Raw genomic sequence first — 20,617 nt, 5'->3', positions numbered from 1 at the left:
ATAACTTGCAATTTTCGGTAAATTCAGAAGTTTAATTATGCATGTTGCAATACCTTCTGTTTCGGGTTATTTTGGTATTATTGCAATTAAATGTCAGTCTCTTGAAGTGGCTTGAAATGAATTGGGGTTTTGAAATGAATTGGGGTTTAGAAACGCATCGGTGCAGTTGTTAGAGCAACCTGCACGTGTTGTTTAGAGAAGGCATTTGTGATTAAATTTTTATATAACCCCTATATAATGAACTTTGCTTTTAAAACGAAGGTATAAAGGGAAAATGTTTAGAAAATTATTAGGTCAACTTAAATTATGTTATTGAAAAGCGAAATTAGATTTCAAACGTTTCCTTGTTTAAAAAACGTATTCACAAATTAAATCATTTTACTTAGCTTTACGTTTTTTAAGTGTTTTATTTATTTACTTTTCTTATTTCTCTGGTAAAAATGTCAGTTCTTTTTAATTACATTTATACGTTTCTGTTCGCTCGCTTGATTCTTTGTTGTCTTAAAAATATTTATATTAGTTTTTCTTCATCTTTTCATCTCCATCGTTGCTTTGTGCTCACAGGAGTAAAGCTATATTTTAAAAAAATGCCTAAGTGAATCTGAGCTGCGTCTCTTTGGCAGCGAAGCGCGTTGAAGATGAATAATTTAGAGAGGAGGATTGTTTGGCGTGGTAATTGAAGTCTCTTATCAAGCCAGACTTCATGTTTCATGAGTTAAACTCTTATCACAGCTCGTCTTAACGACAGGCTTACGGGGAAGTCTAAAATAGGGTGCTTACGTGCAGACCGAGCTAAATGAAAGGCCATTCGCTCAGACGCTCAAAGTATCGATCCGTCGCAACTGCGTGTTTTACAGTGGGCCAAATGAATGTCTGTGAGTGTGTGCTGTTAAGCCGTTTTGAGAGCCCACTGGGTATTTGTTTAATTTTTTTCTTTTGCGTAAAACTCAGTTTGTTAGAGTTACGAAGAGTAAATGATCTTTCGTTAAACATTTTCGTTAAAGGTTCATTACCTAAACGTCAATATTGTTTGATTTTAATTTTTTTGCAATTATTTATTTATTTTATATTTCCCAATCGTCATGCGTCACCTATATTGCATTGATGTGGTGTGTTAGAAAAATAGTTTAGAAGTAACACTAATTAAAAGTTAATGGTTGCACATTCTGGTTCAATATCATGTGTTGTTTGTAATCTCTGCCTGAAACTGTTTCAAGAAAACGGCAATGTTTATGACTGAAAAATTAAATGTTTCATTTATGATCCTTTGATGTGAAAATAGAACTTATATTAATATAATTTTAGTTTTTTTGTGCAACCTCTTTTTTATTCATTTCCACCAAATGCTATCAGATCAGTTATTTGAATTTAAGTTTAATATGTTTGAATTAGTTCGTTCTGAGACATAATTATGCACATCCATCTAATAGTCTTTTATATAATTAATAGATTAATTCATGTTTTTATCTTGTCCTTCTTAGTAGGGATTGGCTTGCAATAAAGTTAAATTCATAGTTAATTTTTAGGACAAATGTGCTGAAGGTGAGAGGCAATGGGAAGACATCAGATTTATTTGCAAGGAATAGAAAAAGTTATAAAGCTTTTTTGCAGTTTTGTCAGATTTGTTCTTTTTCTCTTTGGCTTAAAAAAAACTAGACAAGAAAATATGAAATTGCTCATTTAACCAAGGCCCAAAAGGAGACTGTGAAACATGAGCCAGTGTATATAGCATGTAGGAAGGACCTTTAATGAGTTGTTGTACTATTTTAAATACCATAGAAAAGTTCAGCCCAGCTGCATAAGTTGTTTCATTACAGACATCATGACCTATATGTACATACCAATGCCATTTACAATTTATAACCTTTTATGGCATATAATTATGTATAATACGTCTATCCGAGTTATACTTATGGCTCTGTTTAAAGGCTCAGACTGTGTGAAGTTACATCTTCCTTCAGTTTCCTCGCTAGCATTTGAATGAGAAACAAAGCAATCGATTGATATTTCTTCAGTTTACAGCAACATTAATGTGTTTGCTGTGTCTTAACATGTTTAGACACAATGTTTACAGTGTTTACAAAAAAGTTAACTAGCTCTTGCTTCTTTATATCCAAAGTTTGTTTTTGACATGCTGGTTCGAACAAGATTGTTTTCAATTAGTCTTAGTCTGTCTTTCATCAATATTTAACTTTTTAAATAATTATATTAAATAATCTAACAATAGGCCTATATGAATTTGAAGACCATTCAAATTAATTTATAGTAGATAGTTTAATATAATTTTCTTTGTCATTATTTTCGTATGAAGTTAAAAGAGGCCTCAAATCAATAAGAGCTCAGCGAGTGGTAAAATTTTCATGTTGCTTCTCGCACTCAAGTGGCAAAATATGTTCTTGAACCTAATGGCGCACTTAGCAGAACTCGATAAAACCTCTTAAATAAGCTCTATCACAAGAAGATCTTTTGGGATCTTTTTTCCTTCTTTATCTTTTAAACATCCCGTATTATCTGGAGACCAAAAGAGCTTTCTTCTTACTGAGCAGAGAAGATGAGAAGGCAGGGTAGTTTGGAGCCACTCCTCTTTGATCTGATGACTCCACTCTGATCCTCTCTACAACACTGGACAGTGTCTGATAAGACTCTCTCTCCCTCTCTCTCTCTCTCTCTCTCTCTCTCTCTCTCTCTCTCTCTCTCTCATCCACTCTGCCTCCTCATCCGTCGTCTCCCTCGGTCTTCTGTGCGCCCCCCCCCGGCGACCGCCCAACCGCCCCTGGCGTGGCCCCACGCTTGGGCCTCCTGCCCATCTGCCGAAGCGACTCTCTCTCTCTCTCTCTCTCTCTCTCTCTCTCTCTCTCTCTCTCTCTCTCTCTCTCTCTCTCTCTCTTTTCTTGAAGAGTCTAACATGATTTCCAGGTCATCTGACCTACTTAATGAAGAGACCGATATGTGTTGGCTGATCAAAGAAAAAGGCAAAAACAATGATCCTGGTAACTTTAGGGTGACCTCAAAAACTCAAACAGACAAATAGGAAAAATGTTAAGGTGGCAGATACTGACTGCATCTACAATAGCAGACAAGAAAAAAATTATGAAAGTGCAAGGAAAAAATTGCTCTTTCAATTTCTCTTTTTGCGTTCTGCGCAAGATGGGGGTTCTTTGGAAAAGATTATAGCCGTTTTTAACTATTTATGTAAAATAAATGCACAATATATGAATCTAAAGGTAGTTATACCTTATTAACTGCATATGTAAGTATTATAAATAGCTGATTATGGTAGTTAAAAAATTAGCATATGTTCTGATTTTCATCTCTATATCTTAAATGATGGTGTCCTTCAGGCTCATTTGGAAGGAGAGAAAATTTGTACTCGTTTTTTCCCATCTCATCTGAAGTTAGTTGCTTTTTCATGTCTGTGACAAGAAGGTGAGGATGTCAGTTACAGATGTTTTTAGCCCATTGTCTTTTTCTGCCCCACAATGGAAACGTGAGCAAAAGCAGGCAAAAAAAGGCGCACCGTCTTACCCACTTTTTGCACACACACATCAGGCCCCAGCTGCATTTGGCCCTTGGAGACGGCCCCAAATAAGTCAACCAGTGGTACTAATTGCTTGGCAGGCCTTTCCGCATCTGCCAGGGAGATCTGGTGAGGTCATGGAGCAGATGGGTGTCTCTCTGTGTCCCTCGTGCTCACGGTCTGCGTTAGGGTTCTCCTTCAGATTAGACACTAACCTTTTATTCCTTCTGTTAAGGTATTCTGTCATTATATACTGCCATGGGAAAATTAAGAGACCATTTTAAGCTTAATTTCAGTTTTCAAAATTTACTGTTTATAGGTAGTGTTAAGGTTAAAATGTTCATTTTCGTTTCATTCTGTGAACTGCTAACAATATTTCTCCCAAATTTAAAGAAAAATATAGTTTCTATTTGCATTTATTATCAGAAAATGAAAACGGGAGAAACAGGTCAAAATAACAGAAAAAATGCCCCGTTGTTTTAAACCTCAAATACTGCAAAGAAAACAAGTTCATATTCACTTTTAAGCAACACAACAGTAATATTTGTACTTGTATTTAGAAAAAGTTCAAAATATTTTTTTATGTGATAACCTCAATTTCTATCACAGTTTTAATGTGTCTTGTCATTCTGTCAGTCTTTCACATTGCTGTTGGATGACTTTATGTCATTCCTGATGTTTGATTTTGTTGAAATTCAAGAGACACTGGACTATATATATATATATATATATATATATATATATATATATATGTAAACCGTATAACAAGCAATAGTAATATATGCAATATAATATATTATAAATAATTATAATTATATATATCATAATCTATAAATCCTTTTTAATTATTAAATATGTTTAAATATTTATTAAATGTAATAATTAACCTAATTATGAGGCTTAATTATAAAATGTGTCATTATAAAACCATATTGTCTGTTTCTTTCATCACACTGGAAATAGAAGTTCCTAACACTATTCCTAATATGGCTATACCGTTGCCTCAAAAAGTAGCTTGACCTGTAATTCAAACTTAAAAATGAGTATATGTATAATTGTTAGGGTTCAAATAATAAAACAATAGATACACTGTTTAACTTTTAGAGAGTACTTGTTTATTCAAGTTATCAAACTTAGTGGAACTTGTCTGTAGTATAAAGTATACCTGTGGTTATTCTGCTTGTATACTTTTATGACTTTTTACAGCAGCTGAAATTCATCTTGAAAGCAGATGTTTAGAACATTTCACAAATCTAGCTCTGAAAAGTAAAGTTTTATGCATCATTTTATGCAGATTGATTATTTTTTATAAAATGAAGATATTTTTATGCTTCTGTATATTCAGTTTTAAACACTCCCACTATCATTTAGTCCTTCAGCATTACAGTATGCCTTTTTCCAATGTTGTGAGGTTATGTTCCATAATTTTAGCTCAAATAAAACCTCCTCTCACCTCAGTCAGTCGAGTGTGATCCGAAGGACAAGCTCTGTTCACACGTAATTGGGTAGGAGGAGAGGAGGGAACGTGGGAGGGATGTATCTCTCAGGGAAAGTATTGTTACGCCTGTCCTGCAAACAACTTAGAGTGGCTCATCGCTCCCTGCTCACACCCTCCTCATTCGGGTTGCCACGGACGACCTTCGACTGCTGCTGATCAGTGTCAGTTTGTCTGAAGATGTTATTGATTTTTCAGTTAGGCGTAAATAGTTTGTGCAGAGGCTAACGGCCAAGCATAGCAGCTCTGTCATTATCAATGAGCTGGAGGTGAGCAGCCGTGACTGTTGCTCATATCCTTCAGCATTCACACACTGTGTCCTGGATGAGTCGATAAATTCATGACTCGTACGGTGATTTGCCTGAATGATGGGGAGTGGACCATTACCTTGATTCTACATTAAAACTATGTTAAGACTATACATTGAATAAATATTGTCATTTTAGAAACAATGGAAAATGACGCTTCACATATGATCTAAATTCTTTAGAGAGACGAGTCAGATTACACTTCAGAAATGGTTTATTTGACTATAGGCCAAGATCAGCAAAGCTCAGCAAACTCTGTCCTACTGTCCCATTCTGAGCACGTCAGTGGCACTCTTGCCTCCCGGCCTCACTGAGGTTTCTCCTGCAATGAAGTCATCCGGTATGAAGCAGGTCACTGATCCTGTCTGCTGATACAGCGATTACAATTGCACCAGGGATGAAACAGATTTGTGACAGAAGCAAGTCAAAGTCAAGGAGAGCTGCTCTCACGCGTCCAAGTTGTATTCTCCACTGAATTTATTGTCTGTTTCTATTGTTAACGTCTTTTCCTGATGGCACTTTTATGATCTGGGATGGACATCATTCTAAAGAGATGTTTCACAGAGATGTATTGTGCTACCACAGAGCTACTGGTGAAGGTCAGGATCAGAGGCTTCACTCTTTCAGTGACGCTGCAGAAGATACTGTACTTTGGTCTGGGGAAGGCATTTTATTCTTATTTAAAGCAGTATTTTGAGTTAAAGGAATACTATAATATTTTACGTTTAGTAGTAATGTTATATTTCCTTTATTCTTTAGAATCGAAAATGTATTTATGAGGAATGTTTCAGTCCCTCTGTTTTGTAATGGACGTAGATGTAGAATCGGTTTTGTGAACTTGAACTGTGAAACATACAGTTAGTTCATATATCTGACATTGCTTTCTTTCTGAATAACCTACATTATGGCCTGTTCTACACACAAAGCAATTGTCTAACTTTAGAAGACGAAAAGATATAACTCACAATTTCAACTGACCAATTGTGATTTTGTCATTTTGCAACTTGACGAAGCTGAACAGTCCTCATTCACTTTCATTATATAAACAAATGTGGCCAGAATGGGTTCGCTTTTTTGTAAGCTACATGAAATTATAATATCTAGATCTAGACAAGAGAATATTCGTTTCCAGATTTAAAGAATATGCTGATTTAAAGCAACACTTTCAAAGAGGAGGTGACCAAATAAACTTTTGTCTAATTAGCTAAATAATATAATTGGTAAAAAGAAGACTTGGTCAACTGTGTATACTATATTATAATGTGTAGCTCACTTGGCCGTGGATTCGATCCCAGGAAACACGTACTGATAAAAGACACGGTATATGCTAAATGGACTGTAAGTCGCTTTGGATAAAAGCGCTTGCCAAATGCACAAATGTAAATGTACTTGAGGTTGACAAAGACATGCTCAAATGTGTGTGCCCAGCCAAAAACATATATGCACCAATAGCCCGGGTTCATATCATGTAATAGAACCCTATTATCAGTGGCTGTTCTTCCCCAGACAGAAGGTGGGTTTCCTGCACCTGAGTCTAGCTGCTCCATCTTCCTCTGCAGACAGGGTGAAGGTTTGGGGCCTCCCAGTCTGCTGATTGATCTGCTCTCCATCATTTACTCAGCAGAGCGCTCACTGACACACGTCATCGCATATGCTGCTAGCCAGATGGATGAGACTCTTTATGGATGCTAGGGTGAACATGTTTGTCTGAGATTAGACTCGCACCTCTGTCCTCTCCTGCCGCTTAAGTTTTTCATTATTATGATTTGGTTTTTCCACTATTTTGGTTTGCTTATTCGTAATACTTTCTAATTATTGGATATTTTATAATAATGATGTATGTTTACAACAAATCACTGTTTAAGTACTGTAGATTTGGTTTCTCTTATTGTTCTTTTTTTAAAGATCCAGAACACTTGGATGTTTGTTAATGATGCACCCAGTCTGGTTAAAAACACTGTCTCCATGGTGACCCAGTAGGGCCAGTCGTCTGTGACAGATTCTTTAAGGTCACAGTTAGATCAAGCATCATCTTATCTTGTCCTATAACAAAAACATGGCACTTTGTTGATAAAGGCGAAGTTTAAAATAAGCAAGTTGGCTTGTTAGCAAAGGAATGACTCAGGGAATAGAATCTAGAGAGGCTAAGTACATACTAATGTACATAGTAAGGCTGTCACAATATCAGATTTTCACTACACGGTTATGATGGACAGAAGGATTTACTATAATGCTATTATTGCGATAACTATTGAAACGTTTTTTTTTTAATCAATAAATAATGCTATCAATCAAAATCCTCCTTAATTTAGTTTATTTTTTGTTTTTTGGGTCAATGAATCATACTCAAAATAATTAGAATAATACGTTATAATGTATCATATAAATATACAGATAATCTTATTTGTAGTATTAAAGGAGTAGTTTACCCAAAAATGAAAGTTCTGTCATCATTTACTTACCCTCTTTGACTTTCTTTTCTTTTGCAGAACACAAAAGAAGATATTTTAAAGAATGTTGGTAAACGAAAACCGTTGGTCCCCATTGACTTGCATTGGTTTTGTGTTCACACAATAGAAGTAAATGGGGACCAACAGTTTTTGGTTACCAACCTTCTTCAAAATATCTTTTGTGTTTTGCAATAGAAAGAAAGTCATACAGGTTTAAAATGTCGAGAGGGTGAGTAAATGATGGCAGAATTTTAGTTTTTGCTACTCCCACAATATTGATAATCATGTTTCGTTTTTTTAATACCATGGTTGTTGTCAATACAAGTATATTGTGACTCAAAGTACATATAGCATTTATTTTATCTTGTGCTCTTGTGCACGAGAAAGTTTTTCAACAATTTCCATTCTCCTACGAGTTCACATAGACATTGTCAACTTTTACGTTTATTAACTTCAAAAGTTTCTCCAGAAGCATCTAGAAGGGTCTTTCCTTAAGTGGTCTCACAGCAACAAGTCACACCCACACAAATGAGCAATTTATTCACAGATAATTAGGAATCACCTACCCCAGCATTAACCCCTGCCTACGCTTTCCCCCGTGACGGCCGCCCCTGTTTACCTGCTTAAATACACAGTTATAAAAAACATTATCCAGCTTCTGTCACCTTTCAATCCCTTAAATCCCTGGAGGCTTCCTCCTTTTCAGGCCATGAAATAACTAAAGTCCCCCTTTAGGCGGCCTAAAAGGGGGTTCACATTTTTAACCCTCTACCCCACCTTCCTCCTCCAAATCCAATTAGACCAAGAACAATAGCAGGATTAGGGGGACTTCACTTCTATGCCTCACAGTGTCAGTGGACTGGAGTGGTAGGCAGCGAGACAAGATCTATACCCGGCCCGGCCGCTTCTCCTCTCTATGAATGCTTCGGGGTCCGTGAAAGGGCCGAAGCACAGGAAAAGCTGTCAACATGATTTTCTTCATGCTCCTCAGAGGTGTTTGGGATGGTGGGAGTCCGAGAGTATCAGTGTTAGCATACGCACAGTATTTGGAATAGCCCTGCATTCATTCTCGCACATTCACGAATTGCTAGCGTGGAAATGTTTTATGAATGTGACTAATTGGTCTGTGTTAATGGCGTCCCGTTATGAAGAGCTCTTCAGCAGAACCGTTCCGTCTCACTAGTCGCTCTGGTCTTCAGCGCCATGTCGGCGCTTGGAGCAAAACAGCCGATTTGTGAGTGTCTGGCGAATTTCACGCTCCTCTTCTTCTCACTTATGTCACCTTTATCCTGTCTTTCTTCCGTCCTGCTCCTCAGTGAGGCAAACTGCCCTCCGTTGCCCTGGGGTTAAAGCTCTTTAAATCTCTGAGGATGGAGAAAGTCTTTGAATAGATGTCAGTCAGATTGAGTCCCGCTTTGCTTGATGCTTGATCATCCATCTCAGTTTTCTCCAAAACTTTGTCCGTTCCCCACTATTTTTACTTTTACTTTACAAAAATGTCACTGTAAAAAAATTCTGTAGAAATTACAGTATTACTGGCAGCAGTTTGCCAGTAACTTTACTGTCGATTTACATGAATTACACGATTTACAAAAATAAATGAACTTTAAACATTAACAAGTCTTATCTTTACAGAACAAAACTTCAAAATAACAGCCTCATGCAAAGCATTCTGGGAACCAGAAATCCTCATCAACCTTTTTCTTTCTTTTTTCTAATTTTGGTTCCCAGAATGCTTTGCATGAGGCTGTTATTTTAAAGTTTTTTTCTGTAAAGATATGTATATTTGAACAAACTGTTGCCAATAAATTAGGTAAACATAAATCTACAGTAAGTTACTGGCAACTACCTGCACAACTGCAGCAATATTTTTTACAGCATCTACAATAGAATGAATGATATCAGAGAACCAACTATTTATATTTTAGCTCTAAAAGTTATTTACTTAATTCACCCTAAAGCACCCCTGCTATCACTTGAATTGGCACGTTTGTTGCGATTTAGCGATCGGGGCGGCTCCACTGTATATTTCTGAGCACAAAACACCCTCCTTTGTCCATTTAAACCATTAGTGTTAACGCTTACCTTACTGCACACCCACAAGCCTTTACACAAAGACCAAATGTTTAATGAGTAACTGCACTAAAGGCTTCACTTCTTCTCCAATTAACCCCATAGCTCTTGACATTTTTCTAAATCCACACAAGATTTCCTCTCTCGCTCCGTAGTTAAAAGGCAAACCTGTTGGCAAACAGATTGGTGAGGAACAAAGGAAGTCCTAATCCCCACTGGACCACATTCAGACTGAACACTTGGAGATTGGAACACTTTGGCTATCACACATATGTCTGTAAATATTAACTGTTTTTACACGAGGCGGGCCGTTTTAATCAGCTATTAATGTCTTAACTTTTATAGGTTGTGAATTTATGTGGAAGAGAGTAACAACATTTTTTTATCGTCCGGATTGAATTAAAATCTCGATTATTCAATGTCATACACTTATTTTACAATGTTTTAATAGTAGTATAAACTGCTGATCAGCCAGAAAGCTTGTGAGTAGAATAAGCTTTTAGCTGTCTGATTTTTTTATGCTAGTAATGTTTTTGAATTTGTCTTATACTTTCAGAGATCATGTGCCTGTACAGTCCCATGATTCTCAGCTCTCAGCATAGGAGCACATTCTTGTACTCGCTAATCGTGTGGCGCTTACCTTCATATGCAATCTTTCCTTTAAACTGGATTAAAATAGACTTTTCAGCGTGAAAACACGTGAGAGTGTCTGAATGGAGTCAAGTTTATGTCAAGTTTATATATTTGTTGTTTGTTTGTTTTTTGGAGTCTGTTCTTGATCAGACTGAGCAAATCCAGTTTAACTGGCCCCAAGTAGAGGAAGCTGCTGGGCTACCTCAGTCAATAGTCTTCAGGGTAGTCTTGTTTTGAACACCAGTTTTTGTTGTACAGTATACATATACATGTACAGTTTTTAATCACACATTGCTCTTTTGTGACAACATGTCCGAATACCCGGACATGAAAAAATAAAAAATGCTGAAACGCAAAACTTTCAGAACATTCATAATGTTTTTTTAGGGCTGTCAAAAGATTACTCACGATTCATCGCATCCAGAATTATAAATTGTGTTTACCAAATATATGTCTGTGTACTGTGCATATTTATTTTGTATATATAAAAACAACACATATATGCATATATTTCAGAAAAATATACAAATGAAACACTTATCTATCATTTTAATTATTGCATGGCAAAAAATTCACAGTTCACAGAGATATTATGTAAACACAAACTTTTATTCTGGATGTGATTATTCGACATCCCTAGTTTTTTTTTGTTAATAAGAAAATTGTATTGCTGTTTGAAAACACTGGTTTTATTGTGTTCTGCTGTTTACCAACAAGTAGCAAAAATGTAACTGTTGTTACCGTTTCATCTTTTTTTAGATTTTGTAGATGTTTAACACAAATAAAACATGCGTTTGTATAGGGCATGTAAATAATGACAGATTTTCATTTTTAAACTATTCCTTTAACTTGAAACTTTGATTAAAAATAACTTTGGGGATTTTTAACATTTAGATATTGCAAAACATTGCTAAATGCATGTTAGGATATTTAGAACATTCCAATATATTGTGCAGGACTTCATTAGAAGAGCACTATAGCTTCACCAAAAACTAAAAGTGTTTTTAAATCACGACTGACTTGACAATGCTAATATATGTTTCATTTCAAACGCCTCTGATCTTTTCATGTTTTAAATAGTTAGACTGTAACTACTTTTTTTAGTAGCGGTGGAGTCATGCACAAATGTCGTATTAGAAAGCAAAATGCATTTTTTTATATTCTTCAACTTCCGCTCTAGAATGTCCTTTATAGCTGATGTCCTAACTTTTGTATATTTCTGCAATATATAATCACTTTTATAACAACAAAAAACACCCCCATCACACAAACACTGTTTCTCTCTCTGTGTGTGTTGGCGTGTTATTTACATGGCCAGATGCGTCTGAAACAGCAGTCCCTCTCCAATATCTCCTCCCTTTTATCCCCATGAATTCTATCAAGTTTTCCAATATTGCGTCTGTGCGCGTACTGCTCTGGATGTTGATCTTGATGGATCACCCACTTCCTCCTCCTCATTAATTTCATCACCTTATCGCCCAGGCCACTTCATTTGACCAAAAGGTAATAATGAATGTCCCATCCGCAATCTTTAACACACTCAGCCAGGCGGAAACACTTAATAACAGCATACAAATTGAACTTCAATCACCTCATTTTGCTCCGCAGATGCATAGGCACATTAAACACCCAGCTTTTCAAGTCTTGCTCTCTCTCTCTCTCTCTCACTCTCACTCTCACACACACCATGTTATTTCATGCCATTGGTTGCCAAGCTTCAAACCGAGTGTTATAATGCTCGTTTATTACACGTTTTATAAGCGAAGACGGTGATTCTGTCAGTGGCAGGAGAGCCTTTTCCTCTTCCTGGCCACGAGAGCTCTTATCACCCCTCAAACACAAGTGTACGCTTTCCCCAACAGAGACTGCTATTCACAGACTCATTTATCTTTCCGAGAGAGCGCAGGATAGTTCACTCGCTTTCTGTCTCGCACTTGCTATCTCTCGCCTTTTTCTCTCCCTCTGATCCCCCTTCCTCCTTTTTTGGTGTTGGGCGGGGGGGTATTTTCAATTAGATTTCATTCAATTCTGTCAGAGACAGAGCACATGCTCGAGAGCGGCAGTCCCTGGTGTGTGTGTGTCGCTTGGAGGGTGTCGTTTGTGCGGGCAGGGTCCTTTGGCAGAGTACAGAATGTGTTGCGAGTGCGTGTGAGAGATGTGTCTCTCTTCATCTCGGACTCGTTTCAGCAGCTGACAGAGACAAATGACAGCACTCAGAAATGACTCGCTGCCTTGCGCTCCTAACAGGTTGAGCGGTTTGAAATGACACTGCTGTGTGTACACGTTCACGTTGCGGCTTCAACCTTTTGTTGTCAGTTTGGCGTGGGTGCCATGGCCTTGAAATTAAATTTCTCGGTTTTTGGCGTTATTGAGAGAACATTTTATTCAGCGAAAGAACGGTACGATGACTTTTGGACAGACGCTGCAATTATATCTGCTAAACGTTCCTCATCATTTTTACAGAGGGGAGTATTGTATTGTATTATAACTTATTTTTTCTTTATTCTATTTTTTTCTTTATTCACAAATTTCCTTAAAGGGATAGGAATAGTTCACCCTAAAATGAAAATTCTGTCATCATTTACTCAGATTGTTCCAAACCTGTATATATTTCTTTGTTCTGCTGAACGCAAAGGAAGATATTCGAAAGAATGTCATTAACCAAATAGATCTCATCCCCCATTTACTGCCATAGTAGGGAAAATAAATACTATGGGAGTCAATGGTGGATGAGATCTGTTTGGTTACTGAAATTCTTCCGAATGTCTTCCTTTGTGTTTAGCAGAGCAAATAAATGTGTACAGGTTTGGAACAATCTGAGGGTGAGTAAATGATGACAGAATTTTCATTTTTTTGGGTGAACTATCCCTTTAATAAATCCCATTTTATGTCTTCACTAGCCAGCTAGTTTCAAATTAAACTAGCAGCTAAGCTTTTTATATGCTTGTCTTTGCAAGATTTGGTGCCATGATACTACTGTCGTGTGTTTCGGATGGTTGCCTGGGCGTTGCCATTTGGTTGCTATGGTGCTTTGAGTATTTTGCTTTGTAAATCTTTTGTATCTGGCTTTCTGGGTGGTAAATAAGCCATCACTGGTTGGTTTATAGATGGTTTCAAAGCAACAACATAAACAAAACGTTACTGCGCATGCGCTCTTTTGTGGCCCAAACGGAACTTCCGGTACACATCCGCAAAGAATGGAGTCCCGGCAGATTATTTCTGAAAACAAGCAAAAGAAATAGTCTTTAAGTCTTTTCTGATCAGAATCCGAATGCTCTTTATTCACCAAGTGTACACACACACACAAGGAATTTATTGTGGTTTCCAGTAGCTTGTATAGCAAGTTATATGCATATTACACACACAACAATAGTCATATTCTTCAACAGCATGTCAAGTCAAGACATCTGAGGGTTTGAGTAGTCCGCAGTAAGATAAAGTGGAAACTTTTTAAGGAGTTCTGCTATATATGTGAAATAACTGCAGGTTAAAGGTCATATTTTTAGACAGCAAGATTTGATGGAATAATGTTAAAGTTCAGCTCCAGACACTCCTTTCAGACGGCTGTCAAACTGAGGGATTGATCGATGAACTACATTTGCTCTGCAGTGTCATCTTTGTATTGTACAGTATAATTTGCTTGTTTCGTGGCGCTCGCTAAGCCAGAAGATGATTAAATAATAAAAGTAATGATGAAGTAAATTTTTGATTATTTCCTTTCCTTACCCCGATTCTTCTTTTTTATCTACAAAACACCCATATTTGCCAGCCAAAAATCTGTGGCTGGCACAGACAAAGATGTAGTCACATTTAGCTTCTTTGCCCGAAGGAGATGACGTATTTACGAAATGTGCTCTGTAGAGCAGTTTGTCCATTTGTGTATGTAGATAGAAATAGCTCATTCTAAGATAATAAAAATATAACGTTTCATTATCTAGTCTTTATGTACACCTCTGAAGACAGTTATGTATATTATTAGGGATGCACAATAAATGATGAGTCACATCGGCCATAATAAAATTTAGGCCGATATATTATAGCTGATAAATCATAAATCATTTCCTCTGGTTAAACTTCTTCAGCTGCACACTGCTCACAGTTAAAATACTGTACAATCTTTCTGTCGTGATCATTCACTTACTGCTATTAGCAAACATTGTTGATGTGGGTACAGTATGTAGATACAGTATTTATGAATGTGTACATTATAGGAACAAAAGCATATTGTTTGAATCAGACTGCTGTCTGAATGCTTTCTGTCTTGACACATGTTAGACATGTGGCTATTAAAAACATTTTTCTGGGTTGCTCTGGGAGAACATCTATAATTTGTTTATTAAATAAAAAATATACCAGAAAAGTTTGAAGGTTAATGATTCGTATAGTATAAAGTAGGCTTGGTACATAATTTTCAGGGGGAAAAAAGAGAACTTATGGTTACCTTGTTTTCTGCAGTCAATGTTTTCAAATAAAAGCCGTTGTCCACATTTTGCCTTTTGTTTCAGTCCTAGGGAGTTTTATATTAATATTTAGATACCGCATATCGGCCAATATATCGGTTATCGGCTTCCAATTTTAAAGAATTATCGGTTATCGGCCAAAGTTTACATATCGGTGCATCCCTATATATTATATTGTCACTATACTATATTTCTGTCAAAAAGATCTTCCAAAAAAATACACATATTTTTATTATTTTTATTTTTAATCTTATTTTAAAGGAGCGGCCTGAGCCATATGTAATTAAAGACTTAAGAATGGGCTCTTTTACAGTAAGCAACCACATAGCAACACCATCCATAACATCCTAGCACATTGGTGGAAAGTTTTAGACTACAATTCTTTCTTTTTTTTTCTCTTGTTAGTGGAGCTGAGGATGACAACCAATGTTAAAATAAAGCACACGCCTAACACAATACATTTCAATCGACTCGTTTTGTATATTAAATAGCACATAATGATCTAATAGTGAAGTCTGTCTTATATTGTCGTGTGAGTGTGTGTGTGTGGGGGGGGGGGGGGGGGTGGAGGAGTCTCACTGCATTAACACTGCTTACATGGGGTTAATTTCATTACCGTTCAATGGCAGCTGCTTGTAATACGCAATGCAAACAGACAGATCCTTCAGATAAAGTTCCTCGACTACACAAGGACGAGGGCACTTCGTATTTATGCCCCCATCCGTGATCGCTCGGATACGATAAACCCCTCCGCGCACCTCGGTTAGGTAGCGCGTCATATATCGCATTAATGCTGCTGTTTCCATACCAACAGTCTGACAGAAGGGAGATGAGGAAGATGAATAGTAGAGCGGGCCATCTCGCATGCCTCTTGTCAGGGAGTTTGCGGTGGCGAACGGCAGACTTACCGGGGCGGTGGAACGACCCTAATCCACATTTAATTGAACTCTGGAGACTTTGAAGTGAGTCTGCGAAGCAGACAGGAGCATTGACATCACTTTCACAACACAGCACAGCTGCTGCAGTCTCTATCTCTCCTCGGTCAGGTTCTCTTTGTTTCTGTCGCGAGTTAATGAGCGGGTTCAGCGTAAGCCTTAATACCAGAAGACCCAAATGTCTGATTAACTCAGATGCTTATCCACCTTCATCAGAGCCTGCTCAGATCAGGTGTGGCGGTCTCCTGCCTACTGTCCTGACAAGCACTCAGTAATGAAGCTAAATTAGAGATGAGAGCATATGGAGGAAAAGCAGGAAAGATAAGTGGAGGCTAAAGACAACATTAGAAAGTTTGGCACAGCTGAGCATCTGCGAACGTCAAATGATGCTGCTGCTTTCCAGAAAAATCAGACTTTGTTGGATAGAGCTGGGCAATTCCATGTAAATGTCAACTGTAAGGTGAAAAAATCTAGTTTTTACAAAATGTTTTTACCAAACTTATGTCAATGTGTCAATATTTGGTGGTTTTAAATACCTGCTGTATGTGAAGTCTCAAAGTTTTTAAAGCATAGTTTCTACTAGTCAGGTAAGTGAATTGTCACATGCATGAAGGTCCATATTTATGTTCTATAAAGAACCATCCCTTCTCCATTTGTTGGGTATTTTTGCTTCTAGTTTGTACATTTGAATTCATAGAAATCCTACAAAGTATGTTGTCTGTGTTGTTTGTCACATTCATAATGCGTAAATTTTTCCCTTAAAGTAGAAAACTTGTGCATAGACTGAAATTTGTCTAATGTCTGAACTCTATCGTCAGAGGTTTAGTAAAATGTAAACAGATGGTTCAATACACTGGTAATAAATACATTCTCTGCGAATTTATATTTCAAGTTTTGACTGAAAATGTCACATCCATAACGCAGAATTCCCCCGCTGTCAGAAGAAACCTGTATACATTTCTTTGTTCTGTTGAACACAAAGGAAGATATTTGGAAGAATGTCAGTAACCAAACAGATCTCATCCCCCATTTACTGCCATAGTAGGGAACATAAATAATATTGTAGTCAATGGGGGATGAGATCCATTTATGCATCCTTCAACAATTTTAAGGAATATTAAAACTACAAAACACTATGTTGTAACAGGGTTGAATGGGAAATGCGAAACAGCTAATTTATGTAATTGTTATTTAGTAATTAAAAATGCTTTGGTTATTTATTATTGAATTCATGTTATAAAACAATGAAAAGACTTCTGTAAAATAAATAAATAATGCAGAATTGTTTTGGTTTACATAGTTTTATGTTCATTTGTAGCTGTTGTTTTGCATCCTGTATGGACACATTCGTAGCAAGGCCTTATGTAAAAAAATAAAATGGTTCACATTGTTTTGATGTCTGTTTGTCCTCTCTCATTGAGTCACGATTGTCTTGATTTCAGTTTATCTTAATCTCGATTGCATCATGCGGTACAACCATGTCTCACTTGTACCAAGATGAAGGACAAATGCTGATAGATTTGCAGTTCTCTCGCTACTGATCACCTTTTAGTGAACTGTGGCCCTCCTGCAACTTCTTCAATGTTTGTGTGAATGGGGCTCATTTTAGCGCTAAAAGAATCTCTTTTTCATGAGTGCTGATCAATAATACACATTAATCCTCCTCTGTGACCGTGAGCAGCATCTATGGGTGATAAATGAACTAAAGCCTCCCTTTCCCCCGCTGTTCTTTCATGTACTTTCACTCAGATTCCTTTTATTTGTGCGTTTCTCTACGCTCGGTAATGTTTGTGTGTTTTCTTGTACAGATCCTGGCCTACACAGAGGGTCTGCATGGAAAATGGCTGTTCACCGAGATCAGAGCGGTTTTCTCACGCCGGTATCTGCTGCAGAACACCGCGCTGGAGATCTTCATGGCCAACAGAAGTAAGAACTAATCAAGCAGATATGTTTAGTGATTGTACGTTGTGGAGCTGCTTTGCCCACAAAGCTTTGGCTCTTATTGTAATGTAATATTTGAGTCGCTCTCCATCTCTAGGAATAGCTGCACAAAACACACAAAATATGGCAAAATGTTGAGATTCTTTCCTAGTATGTTTATTTCTTAAAGGTATAGTTCACCCAACATTTTCCAAAATATCTTACATTTTGTGTTCATACAGGTTAAAATGACAGGAGGGTGAGTAAACGATGACAGAATTTTCAGTTTTGGGTGAACTATCCCTTTAATGTGAGGTGTTGCCACATAGAAAATTTATGCATTCAACATTTTTGACATACTTTAATTTCCTTTAATTCTTTAATTTTCCACTCTCTGAAAGGGTTGTTGAAGTACTCATTAAAGTTGTGAAATACAACAGTTTTCCTTAGTTGAAAGTTTGTATGTTTGATTTGAATCGCTCATGTCACTTCCATGAATGGAAACCGGTTTGATTTAAACCATGTAGGCCTGTTATGATTATTCTAGTACCAAATAAATCTTTTATTCATCTGGCCAACAGCTCTGTTATATACTCGCCAAAGCCAATTTTCACTTGCATTTGGCAATTGCTGAGTGTTCATTTTGGATCAGATACATACATACATGCATTGACTAAAATTAGTTCATCTTTCTCTTTTCCGTGCAGCGGCAGTCATGTTCAACTTCCCAGAAGCAGCCATAGTAAAGAAGGTGGTGCACAGTCTCCCCAGAGTTGGAGTTGGCACCAATTTCGGCCTTCCCCAAACCAGGTTGGTATCTCCTCCAGTTTTTATTCGAGAGTTACATATATGCTTGATATGTAGTTTAAGCTCAATGCTAACAAAGTCAGAGTCAAATAAGCGAAACATTACATTCATTAAATAAAACATTGGATGATGGTCTTGGATGAGTGCATGATTGAAATAAACCGTTTCATTTCATTTCTGCTGTTGCCTATGCTTATGGTTTGCTTATGGTAAGGTGCCATTCAACCTAAATTAAAATAACATTCACTTAAGCTTTATTTCATCATCTTATTATTTACAGCTGTGCAGATTAATGTATTATCTATGTGAGGGATTGCAATTCCGATATAAGGTTCCTGTAAATGCAGTTAAAACCGGCTTTCTGCCAACAGGTCATTTTAAATTGGAACATACAAAAATAAGCAGATGAGCCCTGAATATGAACAGTTTGTAGTGAATTTGGTCTTTTAATATCACTGTCTTTTTGCCACTTTTCACATTTTAGAACGTCTCCTTTCCTGGCAATGTACTGTATGTTTATTCTTATTTTCACTCTTTAGCAAAATAAACCACAAACAAAACGTTTAAAACTATGCTTTAAAGCTAATCTTTACACTTTTGCAAAGTTGATAGAAGTGTCATGTATGTTCACCATTTGAAAACATACTTTGGTATATTGTTATATGTGTTATTATAATATAAATAAAAACATGCTGTTTATATTGATGTTATATAACGATTTTATTTAACGTTAGAGACTGACTATAAAAATCTTATTTTAAAATGATAGAATGGAAGAAACCATGGGTGGCAGTTTGTAAGGGATGCTAAAGGAACGTGACCATGAGCATCTTTTAGACCCATATATTTTATTAAGTTATTACAGTTTATTATCACGTTTTTTTGATGATACCGGTATTGTGGCACCCCTAATCTATATCTGAAATGAGTGTGTTATATTCTGTGTATTGCATGAGTACCCGAAATGTGCATAATATGCACAGTATGTATATTGGGTAACAAATTCCTCCTTTGAAAATTAAGGAAGGCTGTATTATAGCATGCAAACACAAATCCACACACAACTTGCACAAGGCCTGACTTGTACAATTTGAACACTTGCAGTGTTTTGTGTATGTGTGTGTGCATGTGTGTGTTCAGTTTTGTGTTGGGTGTGAGGGCCTGTAACACAGCCTAATTACCTTCACACAAACACGATTCACATCATTTATTTATTCCACCGACTGAGAAATAAATACAGGGGTGACTGCCGAGCCTTCGGGGCAGAGTGAGAGCACAGGAAACACACACACCAAATGCGGGTCTGTTGCATTCTAGCCAACGATTTAGACATTCCATAACCCCCTCTACATCAGTGCCTTTATTAAACTTTTAAGTTAACGTTAAATGTGCACATGTAACAAATATAACAGAGTATAGTAATGTTGTGGATTGGGCTATGGGTGTCTATGTGTCCCTATGAAACAACGTTTGATGTAATTACCGCAGTACCAACCATTAGAGACAAAACTTTCTCTCTGTGACATCAATAATGCCCTTCTACAACATTGGTGTGGCATTTCCCCAGCGTTGCCTCTGTGTTAGGAGGGGCAAAGGGCATTGGAAACTTCAGAGAGCCCTAATGACTGTAATCACGCAGGGTGACAGTGATGAATTCTCTAATTTCGCTTTGTTTTAATTGCATGGAGGGTCATTTGTTTTAGTGTCCGCGTATTTGCTTGCACTGCGAGTGTTCATTTAACTGCTTCCTACATTACCCATGAGGCTATTCTGTTTCTGCGTTTTCACACAGATTTTCATGAAGGTTTAATTCAGAATTATACAATTGTTAGTTTTGTTCCGTTAATCGGATTGGACAGGCTGTTTTAAAAGAGCGTGTTTAACGGAATGTTACACTGTTATCGTTCTGCTTGTCTGTGTTTGCTATATTGTATTAAAATGAAAACTTTTTTTATTAATTTAATTACAAGAATAAACAAAGTGGTTAACTGTAGTTCATCACAAATGTCACAAAATGAT

The 20,617-nt window shown here is 36.9% G+C and overlaps 1 protein-coding gene across 3 annotated transcripts in view; it reads left to right on the top strand.

Moving 5' to 3' along the window:
* lrba (LPS responsive beige-like anchor protein) overlaps nucleotides 1–20,617 on the top strand; it is a 262,968-nt gene that overhangs the window by 176,679 nt on the left and 65,672 nt on the right. For all 3 annotated transcript variants that reach the window (XM_057332760.1, XM_057332761.1, XM_057332759.1), the window contains exons 40-41: nucleotides 17,680–17,797; nucleotides 18,499–18,601. In XM_057332760.1, the coding sequence (XP_057188743.1) occupies nucleotides 17,680–17,797; nucleotides 18,499–18,601 (221 nt within the window). The remainder of the gene's footprint in view (nucleotides 1–17,679; nucleotides 17,798–18,498; nucleotides 18,602–20,617) is intronic.

Source organism: Triplophysa rosa, linkage group LG4, assembly GCF_024868665.1.
Source record: "Triplophysa rosa linkage group LG4, Trosa_1v2, whole genome shotgun sequence".
Lineage (NCBI taxonomy): Eukaryota > Metazoa > Chordata > Actinopteri > Cypriniformes > Nemacheilidae > Triplophysa > Triplophysa rosa.
The sequence above is the reverse complement of the archived record's forward strand: the minus strand, read 5'-3'. Positions and strand labels throughout refer to the sequence as shown.